This window comes from Ricinus communis, chromosome 4, assembly GCF_019578655.1.
Source record: "Ricinus communis isolate WT05 ecotype wild-type chromosome 4, ASM1957865v1, whole genome shotgun sequence".
Lineage (NCBI taxonomy): Eukaryota > Viridiplantae > Streptophyta > Magnoliopsida > Malpighiales > Euphorbiaceae > Ricinus > Ricinus communis.
Genome location: NC_063259.1, coordinates 21908980 through 21929480, shown reverse-complemented (window position 1 = coordinate 21929480; position 20501 = coordinate 21908980). Strand labels below are relative to the sequence as shown.

The 20501-nt window shown below is 30.6% G+C and overlaps 1 protein-coding gene across 3 annotated transcripts; it reads left to right on the top strand.

The window, feature by feature from the left end:
- Window positions 1-2477: 2477 nt before the first annotated feature.
- On the top strand, window positions 2478-13916 carry LOC8266532 (DNA damage-binding protein 1a). 3 transcript variants are annotated; one of them, XM_048372740.1, is made up of 19 exons: window positions 2481-2754; window positions 3381-3429; window positions 3551-3610; window positions 3694-3785; window positions 4927-4978; window positions 5173-5235; window positions 5389-5438; window positions 5908-5983; window positions 6536-6745; window positions 6846-6952; window positions 7085-7193; window positions 8420-8620; window positions 8708-8923; window positions 9100-9210; window positions 10597-10872; window positions 11379-11653; window positions 12277-12625; window positions 12711-12995; window positions 13103-13916. In XM_048372740.1, the coding sequence occupies exons 1-19, from the start codon at window positions 2651-2653 to the stop codon at window positions 13682-13684; spliced, it is 3267 nt and encodes a 1088-aa protein (XP_048228697.1). In that variant the 5' UTR covers window positions 2481-2650; the 3' UTR covers window positions 13685-13916. The 3 variants fall into 3 exon arrangements, with proteins under 3 accessions (XP_048228696.1, XP_048228697.1, XP_048228698.1); XM_048372739.1 differs by having other exon boundaries at window positions 2478-2754; window positions 8420-8923; XM_048372741.1 differs by lacking the exons at window positions 2481-2754; window positions 3381-3429; window positions 3551-3610; window positions 3694-3785 and adding an exon at window positions 4502-4526.
- Window positions 13917-20501: the final 6585 nt, after the last annotated feature.

The following is a 20501-nucleotide window of genomic DNA, read 5'->3' as shown; positions in this document are numbered from 1 at the left end:
ACGATAGTATACAATTAGTGTAAATAATAATTTATATTTTCATTTTTAATCTGCTTAAATTATATGGTTAAGGGTCTAATATTTAACCGAGGTCGAACTAGAAATCAATAATTTATCTCAGATAATCATTAAAACTATCTTTCAATAAAAATAAAGTGATTTAAAATCTGTTGCACTAAATAGATTTTATTACAAATAAGTAATAACATAAATTTATTAAACTTTAATAAATTAGATAAAATTGACTTAGATAATATTGATTTCTTTTAGTATTAGTTATTTTTTATGATGAGTTTTACGTGTGATTCATTTATTATATAAATTCATTAAGAATCTCATATACAAGTGAAATATATTAATAAGTAATATATCAATAAATTAATAATTAAAAATAAAATTATTATAATCATAAATTTTGTATGAGAGAAATTAGAATAGTAATATTTTTAATAAAAATATTCTTTTACTAATACACTTGTGATATAGGATAATTATTGTATTATGCAATTAAACTATTTTATCTCCATCCCAAAAGTCCAAGATATTTATTCTTTTAGCATTTTCTAATTTAACTCGAATTAAATTTCACAATTAAAATCCATTAGGATCCATTAAGAGTCAATTAACGTGACATGAGTGTATAATATCTTATAAATTAATAATAAACGGTGCTATTTTGATTTTACTAATTTATTGACATAATTAGATACTAAATTAGCTATCGACTAATAAAATATATTACTTTTATTTGTTACAGGCTTTTATTATTTCTATAATTTAATTAGTGGTATTTTATGAGATTCATCTAATATATTTAATCCATATAAATAATTGAAAATTATATGGATAAATTTATTAATAATCTAAATTAAAAACAAAAACATATATAGCTAATAAATCAATTAAAATAATTCCAATTAATACCTATAATTGGAAGAAAAATATTATGATAGAAAAGTCCCAAAATGACACCTTAACAAAATAATGACGTTCGTTTAATAATTTTTTTTAATCTTTTATTAATAATATGATTAATAATATTTACACATAATTTCTAATTGAAAATTTTAATCGATCAAATAATATATATATTTCAAATGTGTTATATTTTTTTCTACAATACATGTTGATTTTAGTCCTAAAATATAATTAATGTATTTTATATTAGAAATTTTACTTTAATTAATTTTTTAATTTTTTATTAGTATTGTTAAATGGTCGCGATGTAAATGAAACTATCTAAGGGTGATGGTTTTACAAATGCACAAGATATCAATGCTACATCAAAGTGCTTCTATATTTAAAGGCTATAAATTAATTATAGTTCTTGAGATTTATGCCTCTTATAAAATCATTCGGATTATATTTAATTTCAAGATCAGTGCTACGATAATAAATTTTAGTCGCTTGTTTCAAATTAATTATAGTTCTATGTATATTTATTTTTTTTAAGTGAGACATATAATCAGTATGTATTAGTTATCGGTGCTAAAGGGGTTTAGGCGTCTGTTTCAAATTAATTATAGTTTTATGAATATTTTATTTTTTTAATGAGAGATATATTTAATATATATTAGTTATTAGTGTTAGAAGGAATGAACGCTTTTTTGGTTAGTCACTATAGATCCCATAATGTTTTTTTATATAGTTTTCATTGTGTAAAAAATTATATTTGGTTTAAAGGTTTGATGTAGCTGATCGTTGTTTCTCACTGAACAATTATATTAAAATGTTTGGTAAAAACTTAAGAAACAACAACTGATAGTCGATTTAGTCTCAATCAGTTGCCGATTATATCAGCTATATTTTAGACTTTTTTCTTATCACCTGATAGCTGATTTGATTTTTTTATTTATTTGAACACTATTATTCCTTATTAAAATTTATTAATTTTATTAACAAAATTTACTTTAAATTTATCTAATAAAATTGAATTTTTATATTTTAAAATAAATAATATTATTTTAAATTTATTCGTAATAGTTAGATAATTATAATATTTAGAACTATAGTATTTGAAATTAGAAATTTTTATTAATAGAATTTAAATTTAAATTTATACTTTTAAAATAACTTTTTTAAATTTTTTTAAGACGTGTTAAATATTAATAGATATTTTTATTAATATATAAATATAAATAAATTAAATAAAATAATAATATAAGAAAATAAATAATAATATAATATATATTTCTTAAGACGAGACTTAAAAATTTATAATTTATTTAATATAATTTTTTTTTGTTTATACTTATTTAAATTTGGATGAAATTTTTATAATTATATAAATTATTTTTGTATATAATATTACTGTAGAGATGTGTTTACTGTGTTAGAAAATGAAGTATTTTTCAGAAAATTATTTTGGTAAGGAAATTCATTTCGGAAATAAATCATTTTTCTGGAAACAAAGAGCATTGTCTACCTGGAAATTTAAATAAAAAACCCAGAGAGGTAACTAAAACGTCGTCGGGCTATATTTACAAACTGTAATACACCGCAAAGCAATTTCTTATAGCACACTTGTTGGGAGCTTCTAGCGCTTACTGTAAGCGTAGCTGAAAGAAGCCCACGAAGCAGACAGTAACAGAGAGTTAGGGCTCCTCCATTAAAGCGCGGAGCAGTGAAACAAAGAGAAAGAGAAAGAGAAATGAGTATATGGAACTACGTCGTAACGGCACAAAAGCCAACAAATGTAACTCATTCATGCGTCGGCAATTTCACCAGTCCTCAAGAACTCAATCTCATTATTGCGTAAATCATCATCATCATCTCTTCATCTCTCTTTTTCTTTCTCTTTATCCCTATGTATTTGTGATTTCATTTGTTAGGGTTTTTAATTCAAATCTATGTTATAACTGTTTCTCGTTTCATTATTTGTAGATATTACTCTTTTAATTTAATTTAATTTACTCCTTCAACTGAAGCTGTTCTTTAAGAAATGATTTGAGAATAAATAGAGATTGCATTTGCAACTTTATGTTCCATAGAGTTTAACAAAGTAACCAAACGAACAGTTCTAATCGTACTGTAGCGAGCATGTTGTGTACACTGCTTTATTTAAATTATATTTCATATTAGTTATTACTCCAATTTCTTTATGTTTGGAAAGTTTAAAAATACAAAAACTCAACTCAATTGAAAATCTATTTATTCAATTCTCACGTTTGGAAAGGTCATGCTTAATAGAGTTCAATTCTTTCAACTAAAAGAAACAAGGCATTTTGTTAAATCATGCTTTAAAAAGACTTAATTTTGCAAGAATGTAATTCAATTCATTTCTTGCATATCGTTTATAAAAAACAAGCCCTTTTTATTTTTTTTTGAAAGCCTCCACATATTATTGTTGATCTGTTTATTCACAATCTAAATGCTTTCAGGAAATGCACTCGCATTGAAATTCATTTGCTCACTCCTCAGGGATTACAGGTAACCACATTCTCCATCTTACATGCATATCGACAATATTAGACATTTTGTATTAGACTTTCCCTTTTCTTTGTTCCATTTAGAAACTAGTGATTTTTCTTTTTTCAAAATTCTTCTGCAGCCTATGTTAGATGTTCCAATATATGGAAGAATTGCAACCCTCGAACTATTTCGACCGCATGTGAGTTTCTGCATTTTTTTAATTTTCATTATCCTACATAGTTGGTTTTTTTTGTTTGCTAATTCTTTATTTGTTTGTGACAGGGTGAAGCCCAAGATTTTCTATTTATTGCTACAGAAAGATATAAATTCTGTGTTCTTCAGTGGGATGCTGAGACATCTGAGCTTATCACAAGGTTTTTAATATTAAAGATTGATTTATTGTTGATTTCTCATTGGACGTACTGCCAAGTTAAATTTTTTATGCATCCTTTATACTAGACATTCACCTCTTGGCAGTGGTGGCATGCTTTTTGTGTTGAAATTTTTTACTCTTAGTGAGTTGTTATAACAATAAACTGTAGAACTAATCAAGTGAGTGCTGAGTGGGTTATGAGCCATGCATATTTTGAACTTTGTGTTGTTTAATGTGCTACTGGCTGGTCCACCTAGAAGGGTAGTATTCAGCTGGAAAAGTTTGGTTCTAACAATTGAGTGATTAGAGGCACATTGTGGGTACAGTGTTTTCCTGCTTTTTTTTTCTAAGAGTTACTTTGGCTGTGCAAATCCAGTACATATCGGTTTGTTCTACACTTCCCATTTCTTCTTAGAAACGTATGTGCTCCTGTCGTAGCCTGTTCTCTTTGTTTACCAAGTTTCATTGAAAGACAGTCTCGTCCTCCCATTTTTTGTTCACAGAAGATATTTTTGGTATATATTTTAATTGAGTTCTGTGGTTATAGTAGGGAATTGCTGGGTGAGAATTTCTAGTTATGTGTATTATGTGGTGTATTTTGATGGAAGATTCTCTTAAACCTGAAGGAATAACATGCGTGGATAAGGCGATGCTTGATTGATTAGACGGATGCCTAATAACTTTTCTGCATACTGTACAGCTAAGAGGAAGTGGAGATGCAATGAATCACCTAGAAGGAGAGGTGGTTTGGATTTCTTTTCTTCTTGCGAGTTTATTGTGATGTAGAGTTCTTCAGGCATCCTAAATGAATTTGGGGGAGAGGAAAGAAAAATTCGTTCAAAGAATGGGAAATACATGGGGGCTTTAGAAGGAAACTTCTATATTTAACTGTGTGAGCTGTAGATCGCAGGAAGTTACGCTATGGACTTCTATTAATTGTTGCCTGCTGTTGTTTCCTTCCTCCCACCTTGGTTGTCTTTTAGTGAGATTTTTCCTTAATTCTCATTATGCATCTAGGTTAGCATTTGATCTATTGGCATACCATACTTCTTTCTTTTGGATGACTCAATTTTGCTGTTAATCTATAGTTCACTTCTTTTATCACATTTTTTCTGTTGACAAGTTTTTGCTCTTTCTTATAGAGCAATGGGAGATGTATCAGACCGTATAGGTCGTCCAACAGACAATGGCCAGGTAATCATGTGTTCATTTTCGTTACCCATCTTCTGTTGTTGCTGTTTGAACTATGATCTGTAGTCTCTATATATAATATTTACTTTTGTTGCTGGATGCTTCTGTGCTTTACTTGTTCGTTGGGGTTTTAGCGCAAACTTAAATTCTCACCCAGCCCGCCCCCCCCCCCCCCCGTTCTCCTTTTCTTCGTGCAGATTGGCATAATTGATCCAGATTGTAGATTAATTGGACTCCATTTGTATGATGGACTGTTTAAGGTAATTAGTCTTGGGCCTACTAACCCAACTTTTATTTTGACATTATAGTGTGAGCTTTGCTGCCTTCTCATTTTGGTTGTCCTGTTATCTGCATTTGCTTTTTACATTATGATATTCAGAATGATCACTAACCATACTTTGCTGGTTTGTCAGGTTATCCCTTTTGATAACAAAGGCCAGCTCAAAGAGGCTTTCAACATAAGGTATATAATCTTCTGTTATACAAGTTAATTTGAGTCCGTTTATCCAAGTTGCCTGTCACCTAGCCCCAAAAGATAAATGATGAATTTTCTGAATAAAAAGTCGTGTATTAAGTTTGGGTATGACTGTATGCACAATAGACTCACATAGGATTGCCATTAGTTGCACGGATTTGAATCACTAAAGATGTTGGCAATAAGCCATTGCTTACAAAGTAACATTTATATGCTAGCTGGTTACTGCTGTGTTTAAGTCTCATCTTGTTTACACAGCTTGGATAATAAGTGTAAGGCATCGGATATAACCATCAGTGAAATAGACGGCTAGTTTCATACTGTTAATCAACTTTATCTTTGCAATTTCTTATTTGCTAATTGTAGTGCTTATTCTTCATATTTATATCACTACCAATTATTCCAATCACGAGTTTATTAGTCTGAAAAGATAAATTTTATGGTGTATTCTTTTTAGGCTTGAAGAACTTCAAGTTTTGGACATCAAGTTTCTTTACGGTTGTTCAAAGCCCACAATTGTTGTTCTCTACCAGGTCCCTGATTTTTCCTTGTATATCTCTATGTTTAGGCCATGTGATCCTTTGAGCTATCTTTTCTTTTTAGCTTAAATTATTGATGTTCCTATAATACACAAGAAGTAGAGCATTAAAGGATCCATTATCAACTGTGTCTTAGCAAGAAGGCATAGTCAACAAAGATTAAGTCAAAATCATAAGTGGTATGGAGCACGCTGACATGTTCATGAGAAGTTGCCAGAAGCAACCATGTCCATCGCATATATGGTTACAAGTACCCACCCTATCTCTGGATAATCGTTTGGCTCATGTTTGTGATGTTGGACACTTGATCTGAAATTGTGACCTTGTCTTGTACGCTGCACTGGACTGTGCTACACTCAGGCCCTCAGAGTAATTTTATCACCTGTCAGGAAAAAAAATAAAAAGTCAATGAAAATGTAGATCATTATTATGGCTTGCCACTATTTAAAAGACCTGTGTACCTCTGAATTGAATTTTATGTAACCGTGTGGTTATATTGGGCACTAATAGAATGGATGGCCTTATTACTTGTTCCCGCAATTGCAGGATAATAAAGACGCCCGTCATGTTAAAACATATGAGGTTGCTCTGAAAGATAAAGATTTTGGGGAGGGTCCATGGGCTCAGAACAATCTTGATAATGGAGCTGATTTACTAATACCAGTGCCCCCGCCTCTCTGTGGTGTCCTTATTATTGGTGAAGAAACAATTGTCTATTGCAGTGCAAATGCCTTTAAAGCAATCCCAATAAGACCTGTAGGTTACTGGTCACTTTTGCTAAAAATTGCTAATTCGGACCCTTTCTTATTTGTTTTTCACACCATTTTCCTTAAAAATGATTGATGCACACTTCCAGTCCATCACAAGAGCGTATGGAAGAGTTGATGCTGATGGTTCTAGATATTTACTTGGCGATCATGCTGGGCTCCTTCACCTTCTTGTCATAACCCATGAAAAAGAGAAGTTAGTGATTCTTCTATCACATACTTATGATGAATACTGCATTGAGAAAATTTTCTCTTGGTGGAAAATACTTAAAATTCAATACCCTGCATTTATGGAGTCTCTCTAAAACTGGGTAAACTTATACTGCAGGGTTACGGGGCTCAAAATTGAGCTCTTGGGAGAAACTTCAATTGCCTCTACCATATCATATCTTGATAATGCAGTTGTCTACATAGGTTCAAGCTATGGAGATTCACAGGTAAAGTAAGAATTAGAAGCATATTTTGTAGTTAAACTAATAGACTTCTAAAATTACTTCTTTTATGCTTAGTCATACTGTTAATTTTGTTTGAGAGAATTTATATAAATCGGGCTTGTTCACTGAACATGCACATCACATATGTTTGTTAATTTAAACTTTAAACACGTAATTAGTGGAAATTAAATTGTGCACAGATAGTTATAGAAACCATTGGAGTTATTTCACTGATATTTATGGCAGAGGAGCTGGAGAAGGAGACAGGTGGCTGTAGCACAGGGGATTCTGCCTCGTTTTCTTTGTTAACTGGGGTTTTCATAATTGTAATAAACAATTTTTGGATTATCTTCAAGGATTTTGAAATAATTCTTTAGTAATTTGAGAACCCAAATAATTGAACTTAATTCTTAAATCCAAGTCCAATTAAAAATGCAATGGAGTAACAGATTAAACTTTTAGGTCCAACCAGCTGAAAAGTCCCAAATTGCCAAAACAAAACCATGTACCTAGCTGGCAGCAGAACAGACTTGTAGATTTCCTTTCTTCTCTGTATCTCTCTTTTGAAAGCACCTATTTCATATATAGATATATATATATTTTGCACTTCACAAATTCCAAAAGGGAAAAATGGGCCAAAGTGAACATATATAGAAAATTAAGATTCGGAGAAATAATTTTATCTATACGAACTTACAACTACAGGGGCTTCTTCATTTGCAGCCCTATGAGCGAGCTCAGATGCTCCATTGACCAAGATAAATCTTGTTACTTGTTGCTTTAATAATTCTTCACATCTTTTCACAAGATTGAACTTATGGTATGTGGAAATATCAATAGAAGAAGGTTAAAGTAAGGTTTCAAATTCAAATATATAATTTCTTTCGAGTGAAGAGGCTGGAAAACATTGGTGGCCACCAATGGAGTGGAGTCACTAGTTAATTATCCCAACAAACCCCACTTAGCTGCTTCAGTAGCATGATACTTTTTCCCAGTATTTGCGGATGTAGTCCTCTGTGAAAATTAACAAACTGCAGTTACATATTTTCATATTGGCGTCCAAATTGTCTATGGATGGCAGGCCTCTATGCCAACAGACTTGCTTTGCTTTACACCTTTGTAAAATAACTAATTTGGACATGTTGGAGTGACATTTCATTTTTGTTTTTCCATTTTTTGGAGTTCATTGCTGTATTGGATTATTATTAATGTCTAGTGGCGCCTTGCAGCTTGTAAAGTTAAATCTACAACCTGATGCAAAAGGTTCATATGTCGAAGTCTTGGAAAGTTATGTTAACTTGGGACCAATTGTTGATTTTTGTGTGGTGGACCTTGAGAGGCAAGGCCAAGGTCAGGTTGTAACTTGCTCTGGAGCATATAAGGATGGTTCTCTTCGCATAGTTCGAAATGGAATTGGAATCAATGAACAGGTTACCTTATTTAAACCAGTTTCTAATATTTCATCTGTTGTGTTCATATATTCCCTGAGAACTTATTTACCACCTTATGTAATACAGGCATCTGTAGAGCTTCAAGGCATCAAAGGAATGTGGTCATTAAGATCTTCTACTGATGATCCTTTTGACACCTTTCTGGTTGTTAGTTTTATTAGCGAGACTCGAATTTTGGCTATGAACCTTGAGGATGAGTTGGAAGAAACTGAAATAGAGGGTTTCTGTTCACAAGTGCAGACTTTGTTCTGCCATTATGCTGTCTACAATCAGCTTGTGCAAGTGAGTCTAAATTTCTCTGAAATACATTTATTTTCCCAGAACTCTTTCTATGATTTTTTTATTAACAAAAATGATAACTGATCTTGTCGCTCTTCTTGAACGCAAGTAGTTTATTTATGGTTTATCAATTATCATTATTGTGCTCAGTGTGTTCTAACTTATCGATCACCTGACAGGTGACTTCTAGTTCTGTGAGACTGGTCAGTTCCACAACAAGAGAGCTTCAAAATGAATGGCATGCTCCAGCAGGTTATTCAATTAATGTTGCAACTGCTAATGCGACCCAGGTTCGTCTTCCAGAGTTTCTCTTGGTGTATGTTTTTATTACCTTGTTGTAGACATTGAGATTGACATAAGTGGGATTCTTAGTGTTAAAAAATGTAAGTTAATTATTCTTATTACATTTGAATTGACAATAAGCTGGATTCTTGGTATTAGTATTGTTATCGTTGCCTGAAGATGGGGCGGAACTAGGAAGTTTGATTACTTGAGAACGTAATTGCAACAAATAAGGTTGTTAGCATAAGGGAATGCTTGGCATGTCGGAGATCAATTGAAGGGTATCTTTGTATGACATTGCTTAGCCCTTCCATTCTCCAAATAAAAAATCTAACAAACGAAAAGGATTCTAAATTCATTTCTTTCTTTTCCTTCTTTTGATTTCTTTTCATTTCCATAGCACCATTTATAATCCAATAAAGGCTAAGTGATCGCTTTGCGGTGCAGTTTGAGAAAACTTAAATGATGTATGCAAAAAGGTTAAATCAGTCATAAAAAGTTTTTATGTACTCCTGTGTGAACAAAGATTTGATAGTAGCTCTCGAATTTATTAAGAATTTTGACTTATTGTTATTTTCCCTGAAGCTGCTATATTTTGGAAGTTGAATGCCATTTTTTGTGCCCTTATTTCTTCTAGTTTTTTAATGAAGTAGTTTACAGCTGAAACCTTTGTATTTGTTTGCAAACTTGATGCACTTGTTGCTATTTTGTGAAAGTATGGTAACTATTGATGGAGGTCCTTCACTTTTTTCAAATAGATTTGGGCTAGTAATTTGGGTTGACATGTGCTAGGGGTAGCAACTAAGCCTTGGTGTTTGTTGTGTCTTGTGCACTATTCCACGCTTAAAACAGAGAGTGCATGCGGTTCCCCCTGAAAATATAAGCATGCTGTATTTACACATTGCTTTTCTTATGCACTTCGAAATTCACTGAGGATAGCAATTCCAGTTTGGTGATTTAAAGAAGTTTTGAAACAGATAATTGGAAACATGCCTATACAAAAATTCACAAGCATGGATAGCCTTCAGATTTGACTTTACTAGTTGCTAGTCAGATGATTAGTGTTTTAACATTTTTTTGGATACAACAGATGATTGGAAATAGGCCTTCTAAAGTATTGTGTAAAAAGAGTTGATACTGAACTAATGGGCAATTATATCCTTTGTATTTGTCTATGGCAGTTGCAAGTTCAGTGGTTGTACTTATTACTGAACTTAGATAGATTTGAATCTGTTTTGCTTCAGTTCTATGTTTGGGATCATAGGTTAATCTGTTTCTTGAAGAACCATTGCTGATGACGTAGGTTTTACTTTCTCTATTTTTTTTTGTTTGGACATTGTTGTAGTTGGTGTTCAGGTGAGCAGGTTTTCAATAATGCACTGCTTCTGTCACAGGTTCTATTGGCAACTGGGGGTGGCCATTTAGTCTACTTGGAAATTGGTGATGGGACATTGACACATACGAAACATGCCCAGTTGGAGTGTGAGATATCATGCCTTGACATTAACCCCATTGGTGAAAATCCCAACTATAGTCAGCTAGCTGCAGTTGGAATGTGGACAGATATAAGTGTCAGGATATTTTCGTTGCCTGATCTAAATCTCATAACAAAGGAGCATTTGGGAGGAGAGATAATACCTCGTTCTGTTCTTCTATGTTCCTTTGAAGGGGTATGCTTATACATGAGCTTTTTCACTTTCAGTATTGTATTTTTATTTGAGTGTCTAGTCCTTGGTTTGCATTCTTTCACATATGCAAAGAACTTCATGGTTCATGTTGATAGTTAACCTGAAATTGACGAGGGAAAGAACTTTGCTTTGGAAGTTAATATTCAGGCCATTGAGGACAAGTATTTTGTGAGCTAATCAAATTGCTTTCTACTGCGACGATAAATCTGAAGAATCAACAACTTTTTATGTTATTTGCTTTTTTCTCACTATTATTTTTTATTTTTTCTTTTCTGGAGTAGCTGCCTACTTATGCTGTCTTATGTGAAACAATAATATTGGTTGATCTATAGTGCTCCACCCCAAAAACTCGTGGCTGGTTCCGGTTCTAATAAACAAAAGTATACCATGCCTAGTGGAACACTAGAGCCAGTAAATGGAGTTATGCAAGTGTGTTGTAGTTTGCTAATTTCTCATTCCTGTCTTGACTATTCTTTATTATTGCTCAGATATCTTACTTGTTATGTGCCCTTGGAGATGGTCATCTTTTGAACTTCTTATTGAATTTGAATACTGGCGAGTTAACGGATAGGAAAAAGGTGTCTCTAGGAACCCAGCCTATAACACTTCGTACTTTCTCTTCCAAGAACACCACACATGTATTTGCTGCATCAGATAGGCCAACTGTCATCTATAGCAGCAACAAGAAGCTCCTGTATAGCAATGTAAATTTAAAAGAAGTGTCTCATATGTGTCCTTTCAACTCTGCTGCCTTCCCAGACAGGTAACTTTTCCGCTTGCTTTATCTGCTGCGTTAATGTTTAAATTAGGAGATATAATTTGTCGACAGTTCTTTCATGTTGGTTCTTAGATTGTTTATAATTTTTATGGTAGTTACTTTGATCAACTTTCTGTATGATGTGCGGAAACAATCGTGGGCTATAGTAATTTTAGTAATATATGTTCACAAGAATTTCTCAGCATTAAAAGCTTAACCCAATGAATTGAATTATCTAGTCCTTTGTAATTTATATGCAACTTTGGTGGTACAATATTTGTCGAACCAAAGAGTCTCTGTCACGATCTGGTTAAGTTACTCTGAGTTTAATATCAATTTACATTAGTTGAACTTCTCTGGGCATTGAGAAATTTGTCCTTTTTGTTTGGGTCCAATTCAAGCAGACATGGCTGTCAGGTCACATAGAATATTTGCAAAGGTAAAACTCTAATTTTGTTGTTAGCACCAAAAGTGCCTGATAAACTTATTATCAAAGCTGTAAAATGCGCTCATCCACAAATATCCATGAGCATCAAGCTGTAACTACATGAGAGCTATTTCTCGTCTTGAGTTGTTTCATTTTGAAAACTACATTCAGTTTTCACCAATTTGTGGTTTACTTCTAACAGCCTTGCAATTGCAAAAGAAGGTGAACTTACTATTGGCACCATAGATGATATACAAAAGCTTCATATCCGCTCTATTCCATTGGGGGAACATGCACGGCGTATCTGTCATCAGGAGCAGTCTCGGACCTTTGCCGTTTGTAGTTTGAAAAACCAAGCTAGTGCAGAAGAATCCGAGACGCACTTTATTCGGTTGTTGGATGACCAAACCTTTGAATTCATATCAACTTACCAACTAGATCCATTTGAGTATGGCTGCTCCATTCTTAGCTGCTCCTTTTCTGATGATAATAATTTGTACTACTGTGTTGGGACTGCTTATGTTATGCCAGAGGAAAATGAGCCAACAAAGGTAAAGGCCACATTGATTATTGTATGGTTTTTCTTCTAAGTCAAAAATATGAGTTGTAAAGACTGGTGATTTTTTGCTTCTTTAGGGCCGAATATTGGTTTTCCTGGTTGAAGATGGGAAGTTGCAGGTTATTACTGAGAAGGAAACTAAAGGAGCTGTTTACTCTCTAAACTCTTTTAATGGCAAACTGCTAGCTGCTATCAATCAGAAAATCCAATTATATAAATGGATGCTTCGGGATGATGGTTCCCGTGAGCTGCAGTCTGAATGTGGGCATCATGGGCACATACTTGCCCTCTATGTACAAACACGCGGAGATTTCATTGTTGTTGGTGATTTGATGAAGTCAATCTCTTTGCTAATCTACAAGGTATGTAAGAAATCTTATTGAGCAGAGTAACATCCCAGACAATTTAAATTTTGTCTAGAGCCACTTTGTTTGATTGCTCAACACATAATTGTTTGGTTGCCTTTCAGCATGAGGAAGGTGCTATCGAGGAGCGGGCTCGTGACTATAATGCAAATTGGATGTCAGCTGTTGAGATTCTTGATGATGACATTTACCTGGGTGCCGAAAATAATTTCAACTTGTTCACAGTTAGGAAGAACAGTGAAGGTGCTACTGATGAGGAACGAGGCCGCCTTGAGGTGGTTGGTGAGTATCATCTTGGAGAGTTTGTGAATCGATTCCGACATGGTTCCCTTGTCATGCGCTTGCCAGACTCTGATGTGGGCCAAATCCCTACCGTTATTTTTGGAACTGTCAATGGGGTAATTGGGGTCATTGCTTCACTTCCTCACGAGCAATATATCTTTTTGGAGAAGCTCCAATCAAACTTGAGGCGGGTAATTAAGGGTGTTGGAGGGTTGAGCCATGAGCAATGGAGGTCATTCAACAATGAAAAGAAAACTGTAGAAGCCAAAAACTTTTTGGATGGAGATCTTATTGAATCATTTCTTGATCTCAGCCGTAACAGGATGGATGAGATCTCCAAGGCAATAGGTGTTTCGGTGGAGGAGCTATGCAAGAGAGTGGAGGAGCTTACAAGGCTGCATTAATATAACGTCTTGGTTCATTTTGCTTCTTTTTTCTTTTGTTCCTTCAGTTTTGCTATTTTGCATCACATGTACCTATTAATTTTTTTTTTTGTTTTCCTGATATGGAGTGTAGCTGTGTGGAAGTGGCATTCAAGTGAAGAATTGTATCCTTGTAAGGGACCCAAAAGTGCCTGTGTAACATATCTTCTTACCATATCATGATGTTCATAAGATAGATATTTATTGGACACTAGCACATGCACAGATGATCCAATTCTGGCACAAGAAAGAGCTATGTTAATATATATTAACATTAACATTAACATATATTAAAATTATATATATATAGAGAGAGAGAGTTGTCTTGCACTCCTAGGTATTCTTTACCTATCTGCCTGTGTCGGTTTCGCGGAAGTTCTGTAAAAGCAACAGGAAGGATTGCTCAGAAAGACCTTTTCTTGGATAAAGCAAGAGATTACTCTTTCCATTTCGGTATCGATCGTGATATATATATATATATATATATAATAACTTGCTGCATTTCGTCTTTTATTGTAAAAGCAGCAGGGGCAGATCATGGTCATCTCAAAAATAAATTTCAAAGAATTGTGAAATGTTGCAGCTCAACAGGTCTGTAATCGATGCATATACTGATGTACAGTACAGGTATTGCTTTTCACCTTCGCCCTTAGGGCTATAATAAGGGTTTCCCAGTGCAAGTATTCTCTTCCTAATCCAACAATGGTGATTGGTGAAATAGCTTTTAATGGGTCAAGATGCCCTGGGCTCTGTTGTTTTATAGAGTATTAACTGTTTTCTCATATTTTGTCCAAAAGAAACTTTGTTGTCACTTATTTATGGTGCGCAAGCAGTGCAAATGTTGTAGGGAACCTTTTAAAAATATGCTAAAATCAAAAAAGAAAAACTCATTTTTACTGGGGAAGCATATTTTCGTAAAATATGGTTATTTTAATTTTTTTTTAAATTTATAGTATAGTTTTTTTTGTTGCTTTGTTTTTATAAAAAAATAACTGAAAAATTTTAAAATCGTCAATTAAAAGATAAAACTGTATAACATTGTAAAAAATAAAAAAAAATATGGACATTTTTGATATTTTTTAAATATTATATGTGAATGAGCTCACTTTGCACAAATATTATCTATCCTCTCCATAAAATATGAGGTGCAGTAAGGCTCCTGTTATTATGTATTTGCTCTTGCAGGTCCCATTTTCCTATGCAAGTTGAGTGAACATATTCTTGCTATCATTTCTGCTAAAAGAAAAAATAAATGAAAAGGGGCAGTTGCAAGAGCCCACAACTTAAAGATTCAGAAAGAGAGAATCAGGGCCAATTTTGCATTTCCCTTCTAAACAAGTGCTTGTATGAGTAAAAACTTTAAGCATACAGTGAAAAAGCTAAAATTTCTAAAAACAGAAGCCCTTTTCTTTTGAGGAAACAAAGTAGAAACACTTTTTAGATTAATTCCAAGTTGATGTTAGATGTGCTAGTATGAGTTAAAAGAACTTTCAAAAAGAAAAAAGGAATCTTTGTTATAGTCATAGTCCACTATGAATGACCCATAATTAATTATAGGAGAATTGCATTTTTGTACACATATCTTTAATCATTAAGTAACTTTAATATTTTAATTTTATATTTAACTTAATAAATATTTATATTTTATTTTTAAATTTTTTAAATATTTTCAATTTTATTTAACCTAACATATATCTAAACTTTATATTCTAGTTATAATTAAATACTTATATGTGGTGTAAAGTGACATCAAATAAAGCTATATATTAAAAAAATATTTAAAAATCATAAAAAAAGACATTGAAATCTCTATTGAGTTATATTAAGAATTAAGATTAAAAAAGTGTGTAAATATATGCATTTTAATCACAAGGGCTATAAAGCATGGCAAGACAATGATGAGAACCACATGAAATTACAAAATGAAGATAATGCACCAAATATATGAAAAGTAACTAGTGATTGAGAGGCTTTACTAGTTGCATTAATGATAGAAAGCCAGAATCTTTTTATCTACATCAAGACAATGTACAAAATCACCAATATTCCTGTTTTTCAGACTACACAAGTGATAAGACATGAAGACAAAATCTCCATCTATAGATGAGAAATCCCCACATTCTTAAGATTCCCAAATAATTTACCTATTCTATTCTCATAGTATTTTTACCACTCTGCCCCCAGAAAAACTTTGTATTCTTTTTTATGAGTGAGACATGGATTTCCCATTCTCTCTCTCTATCTCTCTCTCTCTTTGTTCTATAATCAATAAATTACAATTTTCCTAAGAATCTAACTTCAGTTCAGTCAGTAGTTACAGTGCCCACTAGTTCAGTATTTTGGATGTTTGTATATGCCCACATTCAGTAATTTGCAGGATATAGCTTATACAATGTGATTCAAATCTCAATTATATATAACTCAAATAAAGTGATTATATTTTAAATCAAATACACATATTTGATTAGAGAGTTAAGCTCAAAAATTAAAGTTCTACTTGGTTGATAATCACTCACTAAATTTAAAAAAAAAAAATTCAAACTAGATGGTGGCTGGTTGTACCTGGATTCAGACCCAATAGAAAACTGAAATGTATCTATAGTTAAATATAGAGATTTCAATGGATTCTAATTAGACATTAAAAAGAAAAAACTTCTAATTTTTTTTATTAATTAGAATTCATTTGATCTGCAGTCTTTGTTATAAAATCAAAATAGTAGACTGATGTATTTTTACTTTAGAATATATAATTTTTTTTTATCATTTTAATATCATGTAAATATGACTGTTAGCAAGTAACAGTCAAATTACAAAACACTATTAGTAAATGCTGAAATAGCAGTTGGAAGATCAATGACTATTGTATGTCACGTCAAAATTTCTTAACGGTACTTTACAATTTAACTGTTATTTGCTGATAATCATATTCTCGAGATATTAAAGTGACAGAAAATAAATTTCAGACTTTTAAGATAAAAACACATTAGAAGGCATTGTAGTTTAGTGAAATTTTTCCTTAAAACCGTAAAGGATACTGTTAAGGAAACAAGTAAGGGTGTATTTTCTTGACAAGTGCATGTATGTTGTAAGTTGCACATTTAATATTGACTGCGGGTTAAATTCTTAAATAATGGAAAATTTAATTTTATAATTTAAAATTATATCTAATAGTTATATATTAAATATAGGTTCCATACATTTATGATGATTTCATTATATAGAAATGAAACTCAAAAATTAATATTATATTTTCTTATTTTTTCAATTGATCTTGCTCCAAATATATAAATATTGATATAATTTTTTATAAATGGTAAAATAAATTATTTATTCAATTAATGCCATAACTTTATGAGAAATTATAATATTAAGAAACATAAAAAATTATTCATACTTGAAGAAAATAATTATTTTTTATATTTAAATAAAGGATTAAACTATTTATTGAAATCAATATAACATAAATTTTAACTTTAAAGTCATTATATATTAAAAATGTCTATCCTACTTTGCAGAAAATGATAGTTTTTATTAAGATAGATTATAATATCTTAAATAGAGAAAGCCATCTCTTTAATAATAGGAGGAATAGAATATAAGTTTAAATTAATTATGTAAGGATTTTTTGATATAATTTATTATTTATATTCAAGTATATTTTAATATACCTATAATATATGATTTATTTTGTTCTAAAAATTATTTTTTTTGTAATCAGAAGTCATGCGAGAATGATAAGTACTACTTATTTTATAATTAAGAATCATGCTTTAATGACAAATATTACTCATTTAATAAACTTATAAACAATATGCGACATGCTATTAATATTATAGAAATAATTATAAAAATAGTGTATAAATTTGTTAAGATTTAAATTTTTTTAAATTATAATTTAATGTATGAAATTAAAAATTATTAACATTTAAGTATAGAGAGTCGGTGATTTATATAAAAAATAGATAATTATAGAAATAATATTTAAATTTATTAAAACACATATTAAAACTTCAAAACTTATCCGATAAGATCAAAAGTTCGAAATTTTTTAGTCGCATTTATTTATAGGACTTTACTGCGACAACTCCAAGGTTAAAACATGATTGATTACCAAACATGTAGTTTTCATTCATTTAATTGATTAAGAAGCAAACTCAACTGCTAATTAAAATTAAAAGTGACTTATTTCTGATGGTCATGCCTACAAGTCTCACCTCACATTCAACTCTTGATCCATTATATATATATATATATATATATATATATATATATATATCAACATGTTAACTCTGTCTCTTCTTTCTTTATGTTAGAGCTGTCAAGCAACTTTGTCTATGTTCAAATTGGTCCAAGAATACATGACTTGCATCACAAGGCATGTATTAGTAACTAATTTTTATTTTATTCTTTTTACTGCTAAACCAGTTAGTTAATACTCATCACTCATCAATAATAAATATTGATATTAGGTAAAACATTTGCCGAGTCAATAAAATGTTAGACTATCATAAATATTTATAGAGGCAAAATATTCTTTAATGAAATAATCATAGTAGGGAGTGTGATGGTGTCTTTAAAACTTAACTGAGTATTTAGTGTGCAGTTTTATTAAAATTTTTAAAATAATATTTTACCATTCGTAAAAATTTTATCTGATATATTTTATATAAGTCAGACTGACCCTAAATACTAAATTAATAAACTAAAAAAATAATGATTCTTAAAAGGATGGTTAGTTAATGTCATTTTCTTAATTAATCTACATTCTTTAAATATTAATTAATTTTTTTTATTAAACAATTTTTATTATCTATTTAAGACCTTTTTTCATTGCTTTTATTCGAATATTTTCATTGAGGAGACTATTAATTATAGTTTTTAATTAATTTGTTTTCAAACTATCATGATCAAGTTGCATATGTAAATAAATACATCCACATCATATGAAATGTATTTTACCAGTTCTCCTCAATTGTGATTTTCAATTGTAATTTCCTTTGAGGGAAGCCTCAATTTTGATTTGATTCTAATATTAGAAATTTATATTTCTTCCTTTGGGTATTAATACTTAATTGATAAAATAAAAAGTAGAGGGTGCTTGAGTCCCTTCTGAAAATGTGTTCAAGCTAATGTAAATAAATTTATTTCCGTAAGAATATTAAAAATAGCTTAAGAAACCTAATTTGTTTTTATTTAATCTTTTTTAAAAAATTATTTTTACAACCACGGCTGTTAACAATTGCTTCAAATTATTCTTAAAACCTAACTCAAGCGATAAAAGCTTGGAATATAGAAGTCTTGCTTGGAATATAGAAGTCTTGAGTTTAAGCCCGTTACTTCTACATTATGTGAGATTTCACGTGTTATGAAGAATCTAAGAGAATGGTTAACTTCTGTTGTATAGTCCACTACCCATTAAATCTATTAACATCATTACAAACATAATCTTAATTATCATAAAATAACTTTATTAATATTTATGTTTATGATAATTGAGAGATTTTATATAATGAATGACTTTTTATATTTTAAATAAAAAAGAATTAAACCGATTAAATATATATTTATTTCAAATTATATAAAAATTTATACATCAACTTAGAAAGTATGACTTAACGTTTCTTAAAGCAGAAAATATATAAATTCACGAGTTTTTTTACAACTCTTAAATACTATAGTATAAAATAAAAAAAATAATAATTACATTATTAATACTTGAATATTTAGTATTATATAATTTAATTTTTTATTTTTTTTAAATCAGATATTTAAAATTGCAAATTATATTTAATTTAGCATAATTCTCCAATTTTGTGGAGAAATAGAACATATTTTAGTCCAACTTTTATGCAAGTAAAGAAAAAGATGATAAGAAGAAAATATCAACATAAGGTAATAAAGTATAAAAGGTATTTAAATTATTTTATTATTGAAAATAGACCAACTTTGTCCCATAACTAATAAAACAATCAAAAAATAAAAAATCTACAGATTCAAACATGTAATTGTAAGTAAAAATAAAATTAAAACACCAAAATATTTATTTTTAAAAAATTTAGACACTAGCAAATGTAATTATTATTATTAAAATAATAGTTAAAGAAAAAAAGAAAGGGCAGAAAAGGAATATACCAAAAGATATTTAAATTTGTTTCGTTATTCAAAAGTCAGCTGTCACTAGTCACCAGTACGACGCTGCCTGAAAGCGTGGGACCCGCTTTCCTTGGCGTACTTACATATGTCACGTGCTTCTGTAATTAATTTTGCTATCCTCACTTTATATTATATATTATATTATTATTATTATTATATTTTTTTCCTTTTTATTTGGAATGAAGAAAAATGACAGAAAGAAACAAGAAAATGATAAAAGAGAAAAAGAAATTTGTATTCTATGGTTTCCTAAAAGAAAATTAATGGAAAAAGCAAAAGAAGTCATCATAAATAAATGATTAAACGGATGACCCAAAATAAAACTTTCCAAAAATAAAAAGCCAATTTGGCCCCTAAACTTTTCAAGTTGGATCAAATGAATCCATCTTAACTTTTTCGGTTATATTAGTCCTCAACTACTTCATTTCTTTTGGGTCATATAAATCCATTTTTACATTGAAATAAGAATGAGTTCATGTAGCTAATAAATAAAGAATTGCTTAAAAAATTAGATTACAAAAATTAGTTAGTTTTTATCTATATTCTAGTTCTCGGTTAAGTTTATTATCTTAGTTTTGGATTAAGTTTATTTACTAGTTATAAATTAGAGAAAGGGAGACTAAATTCATAAGAATTTGATTTTATA